Consider the following 21425-nt stretch of genomic DNA (forward strand, 5'->3'; position numbering starts at 1 on the left):
AGGAGACCCTGAACTGATGAGCAGCTGAAATCCTATATCAAACAAGAACAGGCAAGCATTTGACTTGTAAACCTACAGTTGGTCTCTTCAGTAATCAAACGCTTACGGAGTGTTGTTAAAAGAAGAGGTGAGGAACCACAGTGGTAAACATGCCCCCATCCCAACCTTTTTGAAATGTATTGCTGGCATCAAATTCAAAATGGGCATTTATTTGTCAAAGAACAAAAACAGTTCTCAGTTTCAATATTTGATATGTTGTCTTTGTATTTTCAATTGCATATAGGGGTTAAATGATTTGTACATCAATGAATTCCATTTTTATTTACATTTTGCAAAGCGTCCCAGCTTTTTTGGAAATAGAGTTGTATAATGCAATTTTTCCTTATTGTTTTCATATCTAGAGTGATAGTTGGGGTTATATTGCTGGGTGGATGTTTTGGTATGGTTTAATATACCAAAAACAGTCCTATTTCATTTTTGCTTGACCAGTTTCCAACATTGTTTTATCCCATTTGGGATAAAAAGAAGTAAACTGGCTGTTTTTTTTTTCACTGTGCCGTTAATGCTGATATATGTTAATGACCTCAGTTCTGACTGGTTGCTTGTACTGTGCCTATTTCAAGTAGTCCCAGCTGAAACACTATGTAAAATGAGCAACTTGAATGTGAATGGGTGGAGTTTAAATGCTGTAGGATTAATAGGTGGACAAATTATAGAAATATATGAATTTTTGTGACATCACAAAAACAATTGCTGCTTAGTTTCCATATTTGGACTGTAAAGATGGTGAAACAAATGGTTAAAACTTTGACAGTGCTTACACGCTGCATCAAAAATCTTTAAAGTGAGGAAAGTTTAGTTCTCCATGATGTGGGCCCTTTAAAACTAGCTTTTATCTTTAACCTCTGACCGACAACTAGAATTTCAGCCATCGTTAGCTCTTACCTCAGGACAGTGGCACTAAAAACCTTTTAGTCCAATTTGTTCAATCGAAAAAAAAGGTGTGATGTTAAAAGGCTGCGGTGATGAAAAACAGCAGCAGAAAGAGAGACAGTGTGTATGTGTGTGCATGTGAGAGAGAGAGAGAGAAATTAGAGAGCACATCCCTGCAGTGATTCAAACACAATGCGCCTGATCCAGGCCCGTTTGCGCTGCAGGCTGTGTGTCTCTCCTGAGGCTTCAAATCCACACTTGTCGTTTGATTTGAAACCTCTCAGCCTCAGCTCTACATCACCATCCACTCCCCAGTGCATAAGTTTACTAAAACAGCAATATTCATTCTCTCTCTCTCTCTCTCTCTCTCTCTCTCTCTCTCTCTCTCTCCTCCCAGAGAGGGATCCGTGCCCAGCTCCTTCATTAGTAATAAGAACGGATGTAAGCAAGCTTCCTGGGCTTGCACTTCAAACGAAAGCCTGTTAAGATCACTCTCGGTGGGGTGTAGTCCTCCAGTGCTCTTCCTTACCATTCCCTCTACATTGATTACTAATACATAATTAGCTCTCTAAATATCTGGGACGTGGAAAAAAAGGGAAAAATCTTTCATTTCAAGAGAAAATTTCATTTTTATTTGGTGTGAAAATCCTTTTTGGGTTAAATCTTTTTTTTCAGCTCAGAAAGTCTGGCAGCAAATGCGTGTTTTTATTTCATTTTTATGGCTGTTTGCATGGTTTTCTGGGCAAATAAACAAAACTCTTTTAGGCTCTCTCCACAGTCTAATTAGAAGAGGTTTGTAGAGCAACCGAGCACATACTGATAGAGGAAAGCAAGTGATAAATATTTTATGGCGGAAAGCAACTGTTGCTCTGTGTTCTTCCCCAGGGACAGTAAACGCTGATGCCGACTTAAAAGTTGGAGAAGAGTCTGAAGTGTAGAGCAGCCACAAGGAGATTAGTCTGGGCAGGCTCATTACAGTGTGCAACACACAGTAAGATCTCTTCTGTATGGCAACACACAAACAGCACTGAGCCACTGATACGCACCTGCTCAAGCAGCTAATGGAGCAGTATGCTGTATTTTTTTTATCTCACATATCTGGCACGCTATATCTTTCAGCTGTTGTCCTCTGGGAGGCGCTATAGACCTCTGTCAACCAAAACAACCTGATTCACGCTTACATATGTTACTGAGAAACTCTACAGGGTCATAGGGGTTTATTTTCTATTCACCCAAGGGGGTAAATGTGGATTTTATGTGAACGTTCAGAAACTTAGGATTCAGTAGACTTTGCCTGTGGAGTTTTCCAAGATTCATAGCAAAACACATGTGACAGCAAACAAGACAGGAAGAGTTAAAAAAAATGATAGAAATTAGATTTTTCAGACAATAAAAGAAACAAGTCATTGCACAAATTAAAACATAATTCATGTTTTACTGTCAAGATGTCAAGATGTCAAGATGTGCATAATTTGGTGTCAGTATCAACCATGGAAGTGCCCTGTTATCATGCTTTATACATTTGTAGCTATGTGGCCTCGTAGATCCATTAGAGTCGATGTCTAGAGACAGTAACCACTATATTCATGTAAATGTACAAATTCACTTATACTCATATAGTACATTTTCAATGTTTAAATCATTAACAACAACCCATTTTTATGTTCCTACTCACAGTAAGAGAGTGCAGAGTTAGGATGTGTTCAGCAATGAGCTGACAGAAGAAAAAGTCTCTGGCTTCTTGTATGATAATCTTTGCTAATGCGTCTTCATGACTCAACTGTTATGTGGCATACTGGAGTATATATTTAAGGACTATATAGGAACATAGGAATTAAACTCTCACCTGATGATCTGATAATAACAACACCACATTTTTAGTATTTGTGGAAAAAGAAGCTTTTTGACGGCTTGCCTTGTTTCTCACATGTAGTGATATCTGTTTTGTTTGTAGTGATATCTGTTTGGAGAAAATGCTATTAGACTTAGATAGACCCTATTAGATTTCTGTACCCTAGCCTTATATGGCCATGTGCTTCCAGAGACCAAATATTTAAATTGGGCATTTGCATATTGCTTGTTACTGTGGTTAAATGAGTAATATCAATCTTTTTTTCTATTGTACTTATTTTACTAAGTGGCCTAAGTGGGTTCAATGCAGTTTTAGGCCAGTAGTGATTGTTCCTAATCTCAGACAGGTTTAAAAACCAAACTGTAAACCACATGTCAGTGTATTGTTTGAAGATATACAAATAGATGTACATGATATATACTTACATTGTACACTCTCAGAAAAAAGGTACCAAACTGTCACTGGGGTGGTACCCATCTTGCCTCTTGGGTGGGACAGTAGGTCTTCAGTACCTTTAGCTAGGAAAAAAATAGTACCATATTCCACTGCAACTATTTTTTGTTGTTTTTATTGACTTGTCTCTAGTCTTTTTAATTTGTTGGTCTGTTTTAAAACATCAGGTTATGAAAAGGTGCAAATATGTACTAAAATCTTTCAACATACAAAATTAGACCCTTAAACCTGTGTTGAAATTTTTCAGGTACATTTACATTCTTTGTAACTTAATGAAAAACATAGCTTCACTGTACCTTTTTTTCTGACAGTGTATAATGAAACCTTTAATCTGTCCCAAAAGCACATTTATCAGAACTGGACATGCAGAGTGTGGAAAAAGAGTAAACAACAGTCAACAGGTGATGTACTCTATTGATTGCTACCGCTAATAAGAAATGACGGAAAATGAAGCAATTTCAAATACAGACTACAATATTGATCTTCTGAGAGAAAGCAAAGGCATCCTTATAAGAACAGCCTAATCAGATGATACGTTATACCACATTACTTTTTGTTCAGTACTCTAAGACCCAATTTCTGTTCTCTGATTAAAGCAGGTAACTGGCACACATGTAACCTGGGCATCAAACTATGGTTGACTTATGATGAGTTCAAATTAAAAGGTTGAGTACTGCCAGGATTTCACAAAAGTCATTTTAAGAGCAATTTAACTTTTTTTTTCACAGAAAAACAATTTGTTCAGATTTATATTGTGAAATCAACACAGGATAGATTGTGAAACTATAATTGGATTGGAGCACTTTGACAAACAAGGGTTTTGGCACCACAGGAAGCTATAAGTCAGGTAAGAGTTCAGTTATGTTAATTACGTCTGGCCTACTCATTACCACTATCACATTTTTTCTCCTAGTTCAGACTATGCCTTTCACATATGGTCATAGTAGGAAAATGTAGAACTAAAGAAGAAGCGAGAACATGGGCTGGAGGTTTGGGTGGCTTGTGCTTTAATGAACAGAGATAGCACTGAGAGATAAAATTGAGGAACAGGGAGGAGATTGGGTGGTGTTGGGTACGAAAACTTTATCACTGGAAATGTAATGTGGAGATGGGAAATTAATAGAGCATTAGTTTGGATTGAAGAGCTTCAGGCATGCACCACCTTCTAAACAGCTTCTATTTCATAATGCTATAGTATAACTGAGATGTGCAGTTATTTGAAAGGCACTGTATTTTACAGTATTTCAAGTCTAAATGTGTTATAATTTACTGCGATTTTGAGATGCATTACCATTACAGTTTACATGTAACAAGACATGAGATTACTGCAGTGCAAACTGATGTTTCAACTTTAAAACGTAAGTTACCAGGCTGCCTTAAAATTTTCAACTTCTATTAAGCGAACATAACAAGAATCTGTCTTATGTAAACATAATGTAAACATATTATTTGAAGTTCAACTGACTTAAAATTTTAAGGCAATAGTTAAAACACTATTTTTTTCAATAGTCTATATCAGCAAAATGCTACATATCACAGTACATATTTACAGCATACAGTTGTTATTTTACTGTTACTGAAAGTAATGTTAGTACTAAGAACCATCAATTTACTGAAATTGTAGTATTTAGTGTATTTTCAAAATGTTTTAGACAGTATTAAGTTTTAATAAAAATAAGATTTATACTGTCAATGTAAGAACAAGACCTTGTACCTTCAAAATGGTAATTTTACAGATGAAAGAGAAAAATTTCCTAACTTTCAACCAAAGTTAATATAATAAGATTTCTTTTGTAACATTAGACCATTTCTGTTGTACCTTTCATCATTTTGGTTACATTCACATTGCTCAGTCCTGATTTTTTGCTCAGATCTTTGTTTTGCTCAGATCAAATCTAACTCATTTACATTCAAGTAGATAAGTGACCCAGATCTGTCATTAATGTGAATGAACTGCATCCTGAAACAACTCACATGTGCATGTCCTAAACAATAATGTCACATGAACAAACCATGTCTGTAATGAACAACAGACAAACCAACCAGCAGAACAAGCCTTCATCCTCAAAATAATTGGCTCCGAACCCCTCTTAGCTGCTTATTATGGGAGCAAGACAAAGGTGAAAAAAGGTCACATACCTTGCTTTTGTATTGTTTTTGTTTTTGGATTAACACTGAATGAGTGGTAAAAAAACACACTAATTCTGATCTTAAGATCACACAGCCCCAAATTGGATATGCATCTGATCTGTGATGTCCACACAGCTCTGAAAACACTAGATATGTCACTAGATTTGCAGCATTTCAACCTGGTAATATGAAACGTTATTAGGTGTTTTTCAAAATGCAAAAATGGCGATGCGTTTTGTTCAGATAATGATAATATATTGCTTTAAATTAAGATTTCAATTGTTTCAGTCTATGATTTCCTTCATCTACCCCCTGTTCTAGTGCCAGTATGCATGGCCTGGTCGTAATGTTCACCTACCAGTGGATACTTTAATGAATGCAAGTGACGAAGCTAAATGGAGATGAATAGTGCCTGGGTGACTTCAGCTGACATTTATTGCCTCCTGGCAGTCATGCCATTAGCAAATTAGCTTCATTCAAGGGCTGGGCCGGACGACTCCAATAGAGAGAGAGAGAACTTGATAAATATCACTGGGGCGCAGCGAGACATTCAGATGAATTAGAAGCAAAGGTAATGAGCATTCTGAACAAGGGAGTCTCTCTCTCTTTCTTTCTCTCTCTCTGTGTTGCTGAGAGGAGAGTATACACCATGATGTGTTTTGTTGAAGTGTGATGAAGGCAAGGAGTAATTATTTTAACTTTTACAGATCGCTGCAATGTCAGAGTGTTCATGGGCATGCTGTTCTCAATTAGTGAAAATAACCTTTTTTGTATGTCTTTGGCTAGATTTAGCAACAAAGGTCGTTCTTTCTTGTCTGTCCTATACCTTTTAAACTGTCTTATACCATACATTTTGCTGCTGCTAGGGTTTGTTCACTGTCAAACTGATGAATTTTTCCTTAAGACATTCCATCAAAAGAGTAAAACACTAGATAGTTCATAATATGGTGTCATCATTCAAGGTTGAACAGGAGATATGCAATAACATGAAACATTTCATCAGCTTTGGCATTTTTAAACCTCACGCTGGGTGAATATGCCTCTTAAATATTATGAGAGAGGAATAGCCTGAGGTTTTGCCCCACTGAGACAGAAAAGAGAGATATGCGAGGCTAAAAAGCTAAAAACAGTGCTAATTTCGCCAAATGTCTAGCCTAGTTTCAGACTATTGAGGCAGGAACAGATTACACTACCATTGGCAGATACTCCAGCAATTGCCTTCAATTTTGTAGCTAACTGTTCAAAGAACAACAAGCAAGCAAGAGAAAATCACACTGCGCAATTGAATTCACAGAGAATAATCACCTTTGGGAAGAAAGACGGAATCTATAAAGCAGTAAATGTCTCAAGTCCATGGAGCACAGGCAAATCACAAGTCATCATTTCATCTTTATACGAGCCTGAACAATCTGTGGCCTCCAACAGACTGACCCTAGCCTGTTCTGAGCTGATGAGAATCCATGCTTCTGAGTCTATTTCCACGTCTCATATTCCGCACCTACTTTCCAGTTTTATCTTGACAAATATTATCTGTGTTTGTAGTGAAGCCTTAATTATGTGTTCTCTCGCCACACTTCCTGCATCTGAGGATCAGCTTATCTCTTCTCCAGCTTTGGTTTCAAACTCACCATTAAATACTGCAACCAACAGCACTTTTCCCCTGTTTCCTTGTAACACACAAAAATAAAGGTAAACTGGGACACGATGAGTTATGGGTGTGGGTAGATGTTCGTGTGTGTGCATGTGCCCATATTTGTGCTCGTGTCTTCAGTGGTTGATTGAAAGAGTGAGGTATACAGCAAAAAAATGCTGTAACAGCGCTATAAGCCACCATTAGTAGCTTAAACAGTATGAAAATAACTCACCGTATACAAACAGCACATATTCATCGCTGTTGGTCCCAATATGGTTGCTGGCCTCGCATCGATATGTGCCATTATCTGTTTTGTTGAGGGTTGTGATGATTAATTCTCTGCCTTCCACGATCATTCGTTCGACATCAGGAAGTTCCCCGCCATCTTTTGTCCATAACACTGGCTCAGGCCTGTATATAACAAGCATGCAAATGTTTAGCTCCAGCCCTTGCAGCAAACTTCTTTTATGGATAAGAGCTTCGTGATAGACATTTATGTCATTTTTCATTTGCAGAGATACGCAGATCTAATGTACTGGATAACGGCACCAATACTGGCCTTTTCCATATATGTTCAACACATATGTATACTATATATACATGTACTATATATATATATATATGTATACTATGTTTTTGGGTCATGGTCATATAACATAACAGTACATTATCCAGTAGCCTATTTTGTCACACATATTTTTTTTTTAGTTAAAATGTAACTGTTGAAATGTGATAGTTACAGTCTGATTTTGCACAGAAGAATGATCCCGAGCAATTTCATACACTACGATAGATTTTAGATAGACGACAGATTTTACATAATTGGTACTGGGAGGAAACAAGTGAGAATGGATCATGGCTAATCTTCTGGTAAAATCATTCATAAAATGCTCAACAAAGGTGCAAGCCACTTGTTCTCTGAACTCAGCAGGCGGAAAAATCTGAATAGGCTTCCTTTGTTATTTCCACAGAATGTGAAGAAATAAGCCTGCAAGGGACAAATAGGGAGGCCTATTTTCTATTTACAGCACAGTTTAAATGTCATAGACCAGGCTTCAGTTATTTAATTTCTATTTATAACATCCATTAAGTGTCAGTTATTAATTTTACAGGAGATATTTCTGAGGAGATTAGTACATAAGAAACGAGAGTCAAGGGAAGATCAGTGAGAAAAAAAGCAGCAGTTCTCAAAAAAATTTAGTTGAAAATTTATGAAAGCTTTTAAAGAAAATGGAGCTCCCATAAAATACCTAGTAGACCACCAAAACTCACTATCAGATAAAAAGAACTGAAAGCTTTCATCTTTGAGAGAAAGAAGAAAATCAAGCTCCTGTCCAAACAGAGAAGCTGCTGGTAAGCAGAATAATAGACCTCAACATGTGTTTGGGATTACCTGAATTATGAGAAGCAGAAAATGCAACCAACTACTAAGACTGAACTTAAAAAGTATGGAAAAATATCCCTGCAGATATATTAGAAAAACTGAAAGCAGGTCTTGACATGCTTTCAGTTGTCACTGACCATTTTGACTGGAAATTAAATAAATGAAGGGTGGTCTCTGACTTTTCTGAGTCCTGCAAATTTGTTCTTTGAACTGCAGGTGCTGCTGAACATTAAAGCTATGGCTAACAGCAGACAGCCTTTATTTCACTTTTCCAGTCGGCATCAACCTTCAAAAATTAGTGCATTTATGACTATTTCTCTTTGCGTTAAAGACTTGGTTAAATTTCTTTACCAAAGTCTCTGCAAAAGTTAGTCTTCCACTTTATTATCCCTCTGTGGGGGAGCTGTTATTGAACTCCAGCTCAGAAAGGTCACAGAATTCAACTTATCAGTTAACTATGTCCCTCTGTAATAATGAGACGTGCTAAAATTTCCTAAATATCAAAACCTGATTTATCATTGTAGCTTCTTTTTTAATGTAAAACAGTAAAGGTCTCTGTTGTTATTTGCATCATCTGGCTCTTGTTCTTCTACTTTTTCTACTTGTTAAACTTAAAATTCAGGGCCAACAAATGAATTTCCTCTCAATTAGTGAAAAAGAGGAATTAGCGACTTACAATGGGTTGCCTTTGGATACACACTCCAGTTTGAAGTACTGTCCTTCTTGTGGCACAATTAAAGAGTGCACAATCTCTACTTGAGGTGCATCTGTGGTGAAAATGAGAGGTCAGTCGGTAAACAAGAATATAAGTCTAAGCAATTAGGCAAATACAGACTGCAATGTACACCAAGAAGCATAACAGTTCCTTAACTCAGCACTATTGACATTTTAACAGAATAAAGTGAAGGGCAATTTTCCACAGAACGTGAGAAGAGAAACCAAAGATGATTCAAGTGTTTCAAACAAAACATCATTTGCCCTGCTAATTTCCATCTGGCGCTACATTTCACCTAATAGCTTTCTTAAGTAAGCATGAATAAATCTTCTTTTGCGGCATAATGAACTATGGCACTGTGAAAACTGTTTTTTGGCATGAATTACCCTTGTGCTGCACATCTGAAAGCATTACTCATCTTAATGCTAAGACTAAGCTCTGGGATGTGAGGGGCTACTTTGAGCTCAGCTGTACACTCAGTTACTCACAGTGGACCTCCAGCACCTCTGTGACCTGGTGAGGAGTTGAGTTCAAAGTTATGTGCTCCACGCTGCAGGTATACGCTGCTCCGTCGTCATTTCTGTTCACCCGGAGGTGTACGGTGCTCCTCACTGTGAATGACCGGCCTGTGGCGTTCACCTCCTTCACACCTGCCACAAAAAACACAGAGGAGAATGTATTAGTTGTCTCCTGAAGGTCATTAGTACTTATTTTTTTTTACTTTTGATTTTCCTTTTTTTATTTGACTTTTGGTATGTTTTAGGTATGCCTTAGCTATTGGTTTTACTTTTACTGTTTAACCTTTGTACTTATATCTTACTTTTTGTACTTATATTTACTTTCTATCATTCTTTTTAATCTTTTTATTTCTTTTTTATTTATTTATTATTTACACCGATTTCTTTTATTTCATTACTTTATGTTTTTCTATCTTTTATCCCTATCTGCTCTGTTACTTGGTAAGTTGTTATATTGTAATTTTAATCATTTATTGATTTAATAGTTTATTGGTACCTTCTTATTATTAAATTTTACATTTATGATTTTTTCATTTAATTATAGCATTTGGTTTATTTTTTTTACTGTACAACTTCTCAATCCCTGATTCCTGTATTACTGGCTACATTGTAAATTAGGGTCTCCCTCAATGTATAATGAGTTTAAATAAAGGTTGATTGATATCGCTTATTGGGGATGGAATTATCAAGCAAATCCATGGAGAATGCAAACGTAACTGCTCTCTTTGGTCAAAACTTCTCTCATGGTGTTCAACAGGAATGCCAAGACTATCGCAATAAAAGACCCATATTACTGTTCTTGTAAGTTTATTTTATTTCACTGGAAACTAAAGCCTTTAAACACTTTATGTATTTGTACTACTACTACTACTACTAATAATAATAATAATAATAATAAAAATAATCATGGGTAATGAGTGTATATATTAAGCTGTTAAAATTCATACTTGGAAAACAAATATGGGACACCTTTTCTCATATTTTAGTTTGCAATGTTAGGCAACACACACACACACACACACACACACACACACATTTTCTAAGCCGATTATCCCTCTGGGTCACAGGGGGAGCTGGAGCCTAACCCAACAGTCATTGGGAGGAGGTTGAAAACACCCTGGACAAGCCACCAGTCCATCACAGGGCAAGCAGACAGACATTTATATTCACACACACACAACTAGGGGCATTTCAGCGTGTCCATCTGGATAGACTTCAAGTATTTGGAATGTGGGGGAAAACCAGAGCTGTTAGGCAACACATTAAAGAAAAAAAACTATGTAGTTAAAACTCATACTCATATAAACAAATGCCCCATCTCCATAGTGCCCCCTGGTCATATACCCCCCCTTCCACCACATTATTTTTGCTTGTAATCTGCCTTATTTCATTTAGCTACAGTAACACAGTCCAGCACAGTAGCTTATCAGTTCATACTGGAAACTCAACATTTATGCAGTGACTCCAAATAAAGTGTGCTACAGTTTCTCATTAGGTCAAATGGGATTTTTGCCAACATTCTGTAAAGGTTGTCCAACCTCACAACAGCTGCTACGTAAGAACATGTTTGTGGGTGGAGCATGGCTGGGTTAATTAGCTGATTAGCCAGATCAGATGTTTGAGCAGAGAACACACACAAATGTGCAGGGAAGGGGGGACTGCACTGCTGGAAACCAATGCTGTACTCCAATATTTCAATTCAGAAGCGCAACGGAGCGATAACTTTTGCAATTCCACAAACCAACTGGGCCTCGGCCTAATACATTCTGAAGCTCCAGAGGAACATTTCTTATTTCCCTAGTTGAGCTGAAATTTATTCTCAAAGTTAGTGAAAATGAAAGAAAAAGTTAGTGTAAGTGGAGAAAAAGAAAGTATTATTCAGAGAGCGTAAAGCACCACTGCCAATCCCCTACTCGTCAAGGGGCACTAGAACAGGACAATGATACAGAAGCAGTGTCCTGGGCTTACTCCAGAGATGCTCCTATCCACCAACCATGAAAGCCATGGCTCAGCAAAATCATGAACGGCTGAGCGAAAACAGCACCCTGGAGGATCTCCTCCAAACATTTCACTGCACACAGCACACACACAATACATGCATGGCCTGACCAGCTAATATGGATGAGGATCTCTCTCTCTCCCTCCCTCTCTCACACACACACACACACACATACACACACACACACACACACACACACACACACACACACACCAGCCCCCACACCACAAAGGCAAATAAAAATCCATGCTGTCCTTGAAATTGTCGTCCAAAACTCATCTTTGCCATATAACAAAATATTGATTTTATTGCTGTCTGTTTTTTCCTCTACACTCTTGACATCTTTCCCATCTAGATAAGCGTCTGTAAACAAGAGGCGGCCAAGTTTGTCTGTGAGTGGGCAGTTTGCAGCATGGTGGGCACATCTATTGATTCACTGTCAAAGAGTTAAAATTTCAGTTGCACTAAAATCACTGGCAGCTCCTCAAAAGCTGCCAATATGATTTTAAATGATAGTTGCTTACTTTGGAATGAATCACTTAATTTATTTAACCAGAAGTGTTGAAGTAATTAAAGCAGTTTACAGTTTAGAAATAGAAGGAAGCCCTGCTGAGAGTAGCTTAATGAATGAATGAACTTAACGACTCAATGAATGGATAGCAAATTCAGCATCAATTATACAGACCTCCAAACATATTAGAATAAGGGATTTCATATGGGCCCGTTTTATATTAAATGTCTCTAATAACTGTGCACATGAATAACACATGAATAACACATGAATAACACATGCAACAACACTGTAACAACAACATTGATGATTTAGTCAGTGTTACAAATGGATTACAGAAATATAGCCTATGTAATTACACATGTGTATCAGCTTTGATTTTGTCTCATGTAATTACATGAGTGTATCACTTTTTAAAGTTACACTTTATAATAAGTGGACGGTTCCTGTGTAGTTCCTATATACTGTGTTATAAAGGAGTAGTAATCTAGATACACATGATACACTTGCATAATTACGTGAAGCAAAACTGAATTTGATACACATGTATAATTACATAAAGTGTACTTCTGTTATCCATCAGTAACAATGACTAATCAGTAGTTACATGGTTATTGCATATGTTGCTCACATGTAACTACACAGTGTTTAGAGACACACAATATAAAGTGGAACCTTTCATATTTTACTGTTATAAATTAAATAAATTTTGTTCCACTGTATATGAGCCAAATTAAGTTGAACTTTAAACTTTAAAAAATGGTTCTTCAAGGGTTCTTTAGTACAGGGAATGGTTCTATTTAGAACCAAAGAATCTATACAGAATGACTTCATGCTTAAATGGTTTATGGGATTGATGGGGAATTTCTACCAAAAAGATTCTGCCATTGTTATGATGTCAAGCTTGTAACAATAAAAAAAAACCTTTTTGGTGCTCTATAGAACCATTAACATTGAAGTTGTTTTTCAGACTGCTTAAGGGATATGTTTTTGATATATAACACTGCACAAAGGTTATAAGTGGACCAGAGGGAAGTCCTACTGGTCAGTACGTAGCTTTGTATAGAACAGACAAATCTGCGATCTTCCACTTACCAAAAGTAACATGGCCATAAACAACACATAGCTCTTAAACCTGAATTTAGAGTTAGTAATGTCTTTTTTCAATGCGCTTTAACTAAATAGCTATAACTGTGTAATTACATAATAATTACACATTAAAATTAAAAAAGCAACTGCATTTACAACTGGATAACATTCTGTTTGAACAGGTTTGAACCTACCTCTATTTACAGTGTAAAGAAATGGCAAAAACAGGAATGTCAGACAAAAATGTGAAGAACCTTTATTCTTTCCACAAAAAAAAAGACTATTTAGCTTTTAATCTAATCTAAGAAAACTATTCCTATTAAACTTTTTCCTATACAACTGATGTGTGATTGTTAAAACAAGTATTGAGGCAGTCAAAGGCTCAGCTTTATATCTTGCCTCCTTTCTGGATCCTCTCTTCCAACAGTAACATTACTGTCATTCAAATTCAAAGGGATTGACCACTTTTTCAGAAGTACTAACAGAAGTTCTACTGTATGAGGAACTGTATGACATTATGCCTTCCATTGAGCTGCATGCATTTATAGAACCTACATCGCTGTAATAGATTATATTTATTTGGCATTAAAATTAACAAACAGCTAAGTCATGACCGTTATTTAAAACAATCCTAAATTTTGATAACGCGCTAATTTTATACCATGTTGTTTACTCTGCATACTGTGGAGCAACTGTGCAACAGAATTAAACAGAAGTTGCATGTTCGCACTCCACCTCCACAACAGACCTCTTCACACTTTCTATTTTAGGATTATTTCCTCAGAAGTTTTCCGAAATCATCTTCCATTTTGATACCACCACCCACTTTTATGAGCCAGATCAGATGACAGACAAGAAATGGCTGATGACTTTTTTTCACACAGGAAGAAAAGAGATGCCTTGATGACTGATGCCACACAACTACTTTAATTAAGTACAGGCGCATCACCCTGCAGAAATAACTCGTATAATGAGCAAGATAAAAACAGGCACAGCTGACATTAGAATGCAGCAAAACTGCTTATCTAAACACGTATTCCTCCCCTTGGGACACAGCCTCTGGGGATCTATCCTGAGAAGCATGAAAAGTTTCAAAAACTTGCATACATATCCTACATCAGAAGTTTGATAAAGGTCGGCACCTAAGATATCTAACTATGTGTCACAATCTACAGTATTTCAGTTCTCCAAACGTGTGCTTTCGCAGTCCCTCTGTGTCCTATATATTCTATTTGGGCTTTGACGGCAGTCCCACAGAGCAGATCCACTCCTCGACATGAGACCTGATCAGAGAGGGAGTTTCCTTTGAAAAGGAGTGAGTGACAGAGAGGATGGAAAGCGATGCAGCAGTGCAGTGTTGGCCTTTTACTGCATGCTATGTGAATGCCAACTCTGAGTCAGGGACATTATCTCAGTCTCAGGCCATCAATCACTCTGCTCTACCAGGACAAATGGAAACGTGGCCTGGTGTTAACCTGCACTCTCAAAAATAAAAGTGCCAAAAAGGGTTCTTTTGGAGTCATGGCACTTTTATGTATATGCCTGTGATTAGTGAAAACTCCTGGATCCATACTTAGCCGCTTACATGGCCATATGCTGTGTGAATTCACCTGTTCAGGTGAAAATAATTCTGAAAAACTTTTGATTAATGCTAACACTTTACTGGAGGGCAGCATCCATAAGGCTACTTGACCTTCATAAGCCTTTCATGACAACTATACACCAATATAGACTTAAGCTTATAGTCTTATTCCAACAAGTGTTACTTGTCATAACACTTGCTGAGAATGCTACGAAGCAATGACATTAAAATACATGTAATGTCATCTCATGTAGTCTTATGAATGGTGCCCTGCAGTAAAGAGTTTAATGGACCAAAACACTGTAATCTACTATAACATGACAGCTCAGCAGCTTAGTGAAATGTCCTGACCATATTTAGACAGCTTTAAGGCTATATTCTGGATGGATTTGCCTCTTCAGGTGAAAATAATTCCTAAAAAGTCTATTAGACTTTAGTGCAATGTACTAAAACACCGTAATCTAATGTAACAAAACTATTCGCAAGCTTAGGAAATGCCTGGACTATATTTAGTCATCTTTAGGACTGTATTCTGGGTGGTTTTGCGTATTCAGGTGAAAATAATCTGGACAAACTTTAGTTTATGAAAACACTTTACTGAAGGGCAGCATTCATAAAAGTGCACAATACTTTCTTAAGCCATTCATTACAACTATAAACCAATACAGACTTAGGCTCATAGGCTTATTCCAACAAGTGTCAGTTGTTGTAACACTTGCTGAGAAGATATCACATCAAAATGGACAAATCCAGCATTAAGTGATGTTTGTTTATATTTATAAATGTTTATGTGGGTTTATGTATTTTGTCATGGGAGCCTTATAAATGCTGTCCCCCAGTAAAGTGATGAGTTTAATGCAAAAAAAATGCACCAAATCACTATTATCTTCTGTAACATGATGGTAACCCTGTCATTATTTAGCCAGCTTGAAGGAAATATCATAGGTGGATTCACCTGTTCAGGTGAAAAAAAATAATAAGCAGCCTCTTATACCATAGTGTAATACACCAAATCACTATTACCTGCTGTAACATGACTGTTCAACTGTTTATGAAATATCTAGGCCATATTTAGTTACGTAGGTATGCTTGATTCTGACAAAATAATTCCTAGTTTCTTAAACTTTTCTGTAGTGCACTAAACATTTTTGCACTATTCTGTAACATGACTATCAACTAATTTTCTGACCCTGAAACTATGATGCTGACATCACATAGAACATGTGCCAACCATATTTTCAAAGTAAAGCCTTGAAAAAGTGCTGGACATTTCTTTCATGCATCATTGCTTTGATGTTTTCAGGGTTAGGCTAAATGAATCTCTGAAATGCTAAGAGCTAGACTGATATTTATCAGGTATCACTGAATAATCACAGAGATCTAGGATCTAGGATCCTTATTAGCATGTGAAACAAAAAGACTTGGTCATTGTCATAATGAGGAGAAGAAAAAAAATATAAACAAATTACAAGGTTCTCAAATGATCTGCATTCTCACTCTGAGATGCTTCATAAACGTGAGCTCTGGAGCATAAGCATAGCAAGTAAGACTTGGATAGCCCAGCGGTCAGACAATTTGATTGTGAATCAAGAAGTCATGCGTATTATACTAGCTGATAAAATACTGCTACTGCCATTGTGTCCTTAAGTGAGACACTTAACCCCAAGTTTCTTCAGAGGGACTGTCCATGTAATTGACATTTGCTGTGGATATGAGCCTCTATTTAATTAATAAATATATAGCTTGCAGTGGCCCTCAAGGAGAAAGAGCAAAGAACACTGGTATAAAAATGAAAGAAAGAATAAAACTGAAACTGAACTCGGAGCTGAACTGATCCACGCTCCTCCTAAAAAGCAGGAACTGCTGACACACTCCAGCCACATGAGGTCTAGCATTGTCCTGCATTAGGAGGAACCCAGGGCCAACCACACCAGCATATGGTCTCACAAGGGGTCTGAGGATCTCATCTCGGTACCTAATGGCAGTCAGGCTACCTCTGGCGAGCATATGGAGGACTGTGCAGCCCTCCAAAGAAATGCCACCCCACACCATTACTGACCCACTGCCTAACCGGTCATGCTGAAGGATGTTGTAGGCAGCAGATCGCTCTCCACGGCGTCTCCAGACTCTGTCACGTCTGTCACATGTGCTCAGTGTGAACCTGCTTTCATCTGTGAAGAGCACAGGGCGCCAGTGGCAAATTTGCCAATCCTGGTGTTCTCTGGCAAATGCCAAGCGTCCTGCACAGTGTTGGGCTGTGAGCACAACCCCCATCTGTGGACGTCGGGCCCTCATACCATCCTCATGGAGTCAGTTTCTAATTGTTTGTGCAGACACATGCACATTTGTGGCCTGCTGGAGGTCATTTTGCAGGGCTCTGGCAGTGCTCCTCCAGTTCCTCCTTGCACAAAGGCAGAGGTAGCGGTCCTGCTGCTGGGTTGTTGCCTTCCTACGGCCTCCTCCATGTCTCCTGGTGTACTGGCCTGTCTCCTGGTAGCGCTTCCATCCTCTGGACGCTACGCTGACAGACACAGCAAACCTTCTTGCCACAGCTGGCATTGATGTGCCATCCTGGATGAGCTGCACTATCTGAGCCACTTGTGTGGGTTGTAGAGTCTGTCTCATGCTACCACGAGTGTGAAAACACCACCAACATTCAAAAGTGACCAAAACATCAGCCAGAAAGCAGAAAGGTACTGAGAAGTGGTCTGTGGTCCCCACCTGCAGAACCACTCCTTTATTGAGTGTGTCTTGCTAATTGCTAATAATTTCCATCTGTTGTCTATTCCATTTGCACAACAGCTGTGAAATTGATTGTCAATCAGTGTTGCTTCCTAAGTGGACAGTTTGATTTCACAGAAGTTTGATTTACTTGGAGTTATATTGTGTTGTTTAAGTGTTCCCTTTATTTTTTTGAGCAGTGTATATTTATATATATATATCTTTGTGTTGTCTCAAAATCAATTCTAATGGGAAATAGTATAATCACCGTGACCACTGCACACCAGTGCCCCTGACTTATAGTAAAGCAATCCCTCTGTATTATTACAAAAATGCAGCATGCTTTGTTTATATTCACTGTGTAGTTTTGAATTTCTAGTTTTGAAAGGCTATGTTAACACACTGAATTATGTTACAGTAGCTGATTAAACTAGGCAGGTTGGATACAACACAACAAATTTGCCACTATGCTAATAGTCGATTAGCTTGATTAATGCTGTTATTGTCCAACCTGGTAACAGTCTCTATGAAAGAATATACTTGTGGGTGAAGCATGGACAAGTCAGCTGCTCATGCAGGTTTAATTACCTTGCACCTCCTTGTCGTTTCTGTACCATCGAATGTCAGCAGCTGGTTTGCTCCCAGAGGTTATGCATGTGAGCGTGACGTCCTCTCCCTCCACAGCAGGTCTTGAGAAGCCGATAATTTCTGGTTTCTCTGGTACTCCTGAAAAAATGAATAAATAAATAAATAAACTCACATATTCTTTCTTTTCTGGCAATACCTCTAAAAGACAGAATACTGCATAGTCAATTTATCGTGGATCCCCAGATAGAAAGCGCTGCATGAAGGCACTGGCACTGGATTATACTTCATCTACTTATGCTAATAATAGCACAGCATTAAAAACGTAGCCTTCACAACCCAAATGGGGGCTCCATCAACCATCATGAAATACAGTCCTTCATTTACATCTGACCCTGCACTGCCAAAGTGAGCCTTCCATCAGCAGCCCTTAGCTCCGTCCTTAGCTGGGTTGACCTTACTGCAGCAGATTAATGAGAAAGAGTGTGATCTATGAGAACATTTACCCAGTACTGTGAGAAAGGCCTTGGAGGTCTTGACGGGCATGGTGAAGAGAGAACATGTATACTGTCCCTCATCTGACAGAGTCACCTCACTGATGCTGATGGTCAGCTCCTTCCATGAGGCTCGAACCAGCTCAATCCGGTTATCCCTCAGTGCTACAACAGACAAACAAACAAACAATAATGAATAATATTGAAAGGGGAGGATGAACGGGTTACCCACGCTATAACAACATCCACTGAATTTGTGAACATAAATACGCCATTGAATTGTTCTTGCTCTGGAATGCAAAGCCTGTTGCTAGATTGGAAATGCTATAGATAAGGTGGGCAAAATTCCCATTCAACTGAACAAGACATTGGAGTGTCCTAAAGTTATAGAGCAAATTTAGTCATAACAAAATGTAATATGTTATCAATTTCAAATGAAATATTTTAGAGATATGATATATATTTTATGGATATATTTTGTATGGCTTTTGAAGGATTTTAATAATTATCTGCAATTTATCATTTATCATTTTTCCATTTGAAAATTACTGCATTTTATTATGCTTATATACACTCACCGGCCACTTTAGTATACTCTAGTAAAAGGTTTGATCCCCTTTTTCCTTCAGAACTGCCTTAATTCTTCATGGCATACTTTCAACAAGGTGTTGGAAACATTCCTCAGAGATTTTGGTTGGCTAATGAGTTACTGTTGCCTTTCTACCATCTCGAGCCAGTTTGCCCATTCTCCTCTGACCTCTCACATCAACAAAGCATTTTCGTCCACACAACTGCTGCTCACTGGATATTTTCTCTTTTTTGGACCATTCGCTGTGAACCCTAGAGATGGTTAAAATCCCAGTAGATCAGCAGCTTCTGAAATACTCAGACCAACCCACCTGGCACCAACAACTATGCCACATTCAAAGTCACTTAAATCACTTGTCTTGACCACCTCTACATGCCTAAATGCATTGAGTTGTGGCCATGTGATTGGCTGATTAACTATTTGTGTTAACAAGCAACTGAACCTGTACCTAATAAAGTGGCCGGTGAGTGTAGATTGACACAATATGCTTTATCAGAAAATACTTATTACTTTCAATAATTTTTAACATTATTTTCAACATATGAATGCAGGGTTGACATGAACCTGAACATGAAATGCATGTGACTTCCATAGAGTGAACACAGCTTCTGTTTTCCCCTTCTGATGTCCAGCGACAGCAATAGCATGTTTTAACTAATGAGTGAATATATCATATGTACAGTCAATGGTTTCAAGTGAACTGCGATAGTAGCCTCTCACTCTCATTCATACAGCTTGGATTCTTATCACAGTGGAGGCTCTTGAATGAAACTGGAGCTTTCTACTGTGCTGTTGCTCTTCTTAGTTTGCTGCTTATTGATTTATCAATAGGTCTCATGCAAACACTGTCCTGTGTAGTCTTTCAAAAGTGCCAAGAGTATTGTTGTAAAAGCCATTGAAAAATATTTGAATGAGAGGAATGTAATCGTAGAGTCCATTGCAACAACCAAAGCATGAGCAGAGATGTCATAAAGGAAGAGACAGGTCACTGGAAAGTGTCACACCAGTAAAAAGAGCCAATCAGCTTGCTGGTTATGTCATGAGTGGAGAAATGTTGATGATATTGTGGCACTAGGCGGAAACCTCCCCCTCATTGTGGAGATCTGTGCCAGCGCAGTAACCAGAACAACCCAAAAAACACATTCTTGTGCATAACTTAGCCAAACGCTTTACAGACTATTCATGAGATTTTTCTCAGATTTTGTCAGTGATTTTAAATATGTTCTTAAAATGGTAATTTGACCTTCAGTTTTGAGTTTTGAGGTCATTCAAGTAGATAGCAGTCTGGTATGGCTAGAAAGAAGTGACTGGTGACATTGTAAACATAGCCAACGAGCTAAAATCCATTCCTATAAGGATTTTGGCACGAGCTGCTGAGCTTCAAGCCTGGACAACTACTTACAGTTCAAAGGGTCAAACTTGAAAAACATGTTAATTCATTTAGCTTCACTGCTGCTACAATGTTGTCAGGAGATGCTGAGGATGGCTGTATAAAATGTTGATATACCAAAAGGAAATTATGCTAGAGCATTTTTCCTCTATATCAGTCATTGACAATACAGCTAACTGCAATAGGTTTTAAAACACAAATTCACAGTAGGCCACAAAAGGTTAATACTGAGTTCTGATTATTAATCATTTCAATTACAAAATATATTACAGAATGAGTGCACAGTGTGATTTCTTGTAACTGCAAAGTGATGTTGTAATCTGTTAAATATATGGCAGCATTAAAACTACTTCATGGCAGCTTGACATCAAGCCAGCTAAGCTTAAAGGATAGCAAGCCATTCGGCCAACATATAATAGTGGACGCTCTCAAGAGTCCTCTGTGGCTCTGAAGCCCTACTGAACCTAGATCTCACTGGTATTAAAATGCATTATCACCTGCTTGTTTACTCAAGACAAAAGACAACAAGCTCCTTATTCAATAACCAATGATTTCTTGTAACTTAATTTCAAGCTTCCACTCAGCTTCAGCAGTGACTCATTGAGACATCATCCCATGAAACCTATTGAATTTCCCAGCGCAGCTTTGTTTAGGTGAGACCACACTGACATTCAGTCTTTGATGTTTGCAGATGCTCTAGAGCTGAGGATATCTGTGCAGAGATGTTCATTTCTGCCAGTATGAATGACAGCATATCAACTGAGAAGGCGAAAAAAGTAATCTGTCAAAAGCTTTAAATGAGCATTAATGTTAAGCAATGGTGTCAAAACAACAGAGCTTCATACAA

The 21425-nt window shown here is 37.9% G+C and overlaps 1 protein-coding gene across 7 annotated transcripts in view; it reads right to left on the reverse strand.

Moving 5' to 3' along the window:
- Positions 1–21425, reverse strand: part of cadm2b (cell adhesion molecule 2b) — a 226605-nt gene that overhangs the window by 13719 nt on the left and 191461 nt on the right. For 6 of the 7 annotated variants that reach the window (XM_017696823.2, XM_017696825.2, XM_017696821.2 and 3 more), the window contains 5 exons: positions 18612–18764; positions 18109–18246; positions 9589–9750; positions 9062–9152; positions 7234–7412 (listed from right to left, as the gene is read on the reverse strand). In XM_017696823.2, the coding sequence (XP_017552312.1) occupies positions 7234–7412; positions 9062–9152; positions 9589–9750; positions 18109–18246; positions 18612–18764 (723 nt within the window). Of the gene's footprint in view, positions 1–3102; positions 3304–7233; positions 7413–9061; positions 9153–9588; positions 9751–18108; positions 18247–18611; positions 18765–21425 lie in introns of those variants that run through there. The other variant, XM_037546817.1, reaches the window with a different exon arrangement.

Source organism: Pygocentrus nattereri, chromosome 17 (assembly GCF_015220715.1).
Source record: "Pygocentrus nattereri isolate fPygNat1 chromosome 17, fPygNat1.pri, whole genome shotgun sequence".
NCBI lineage: Eukaryota > Metazoa > Chordata > Actinopteri > Characiformes > Serrasalmidae > Pygocentrus > Pygocentrus nattereri.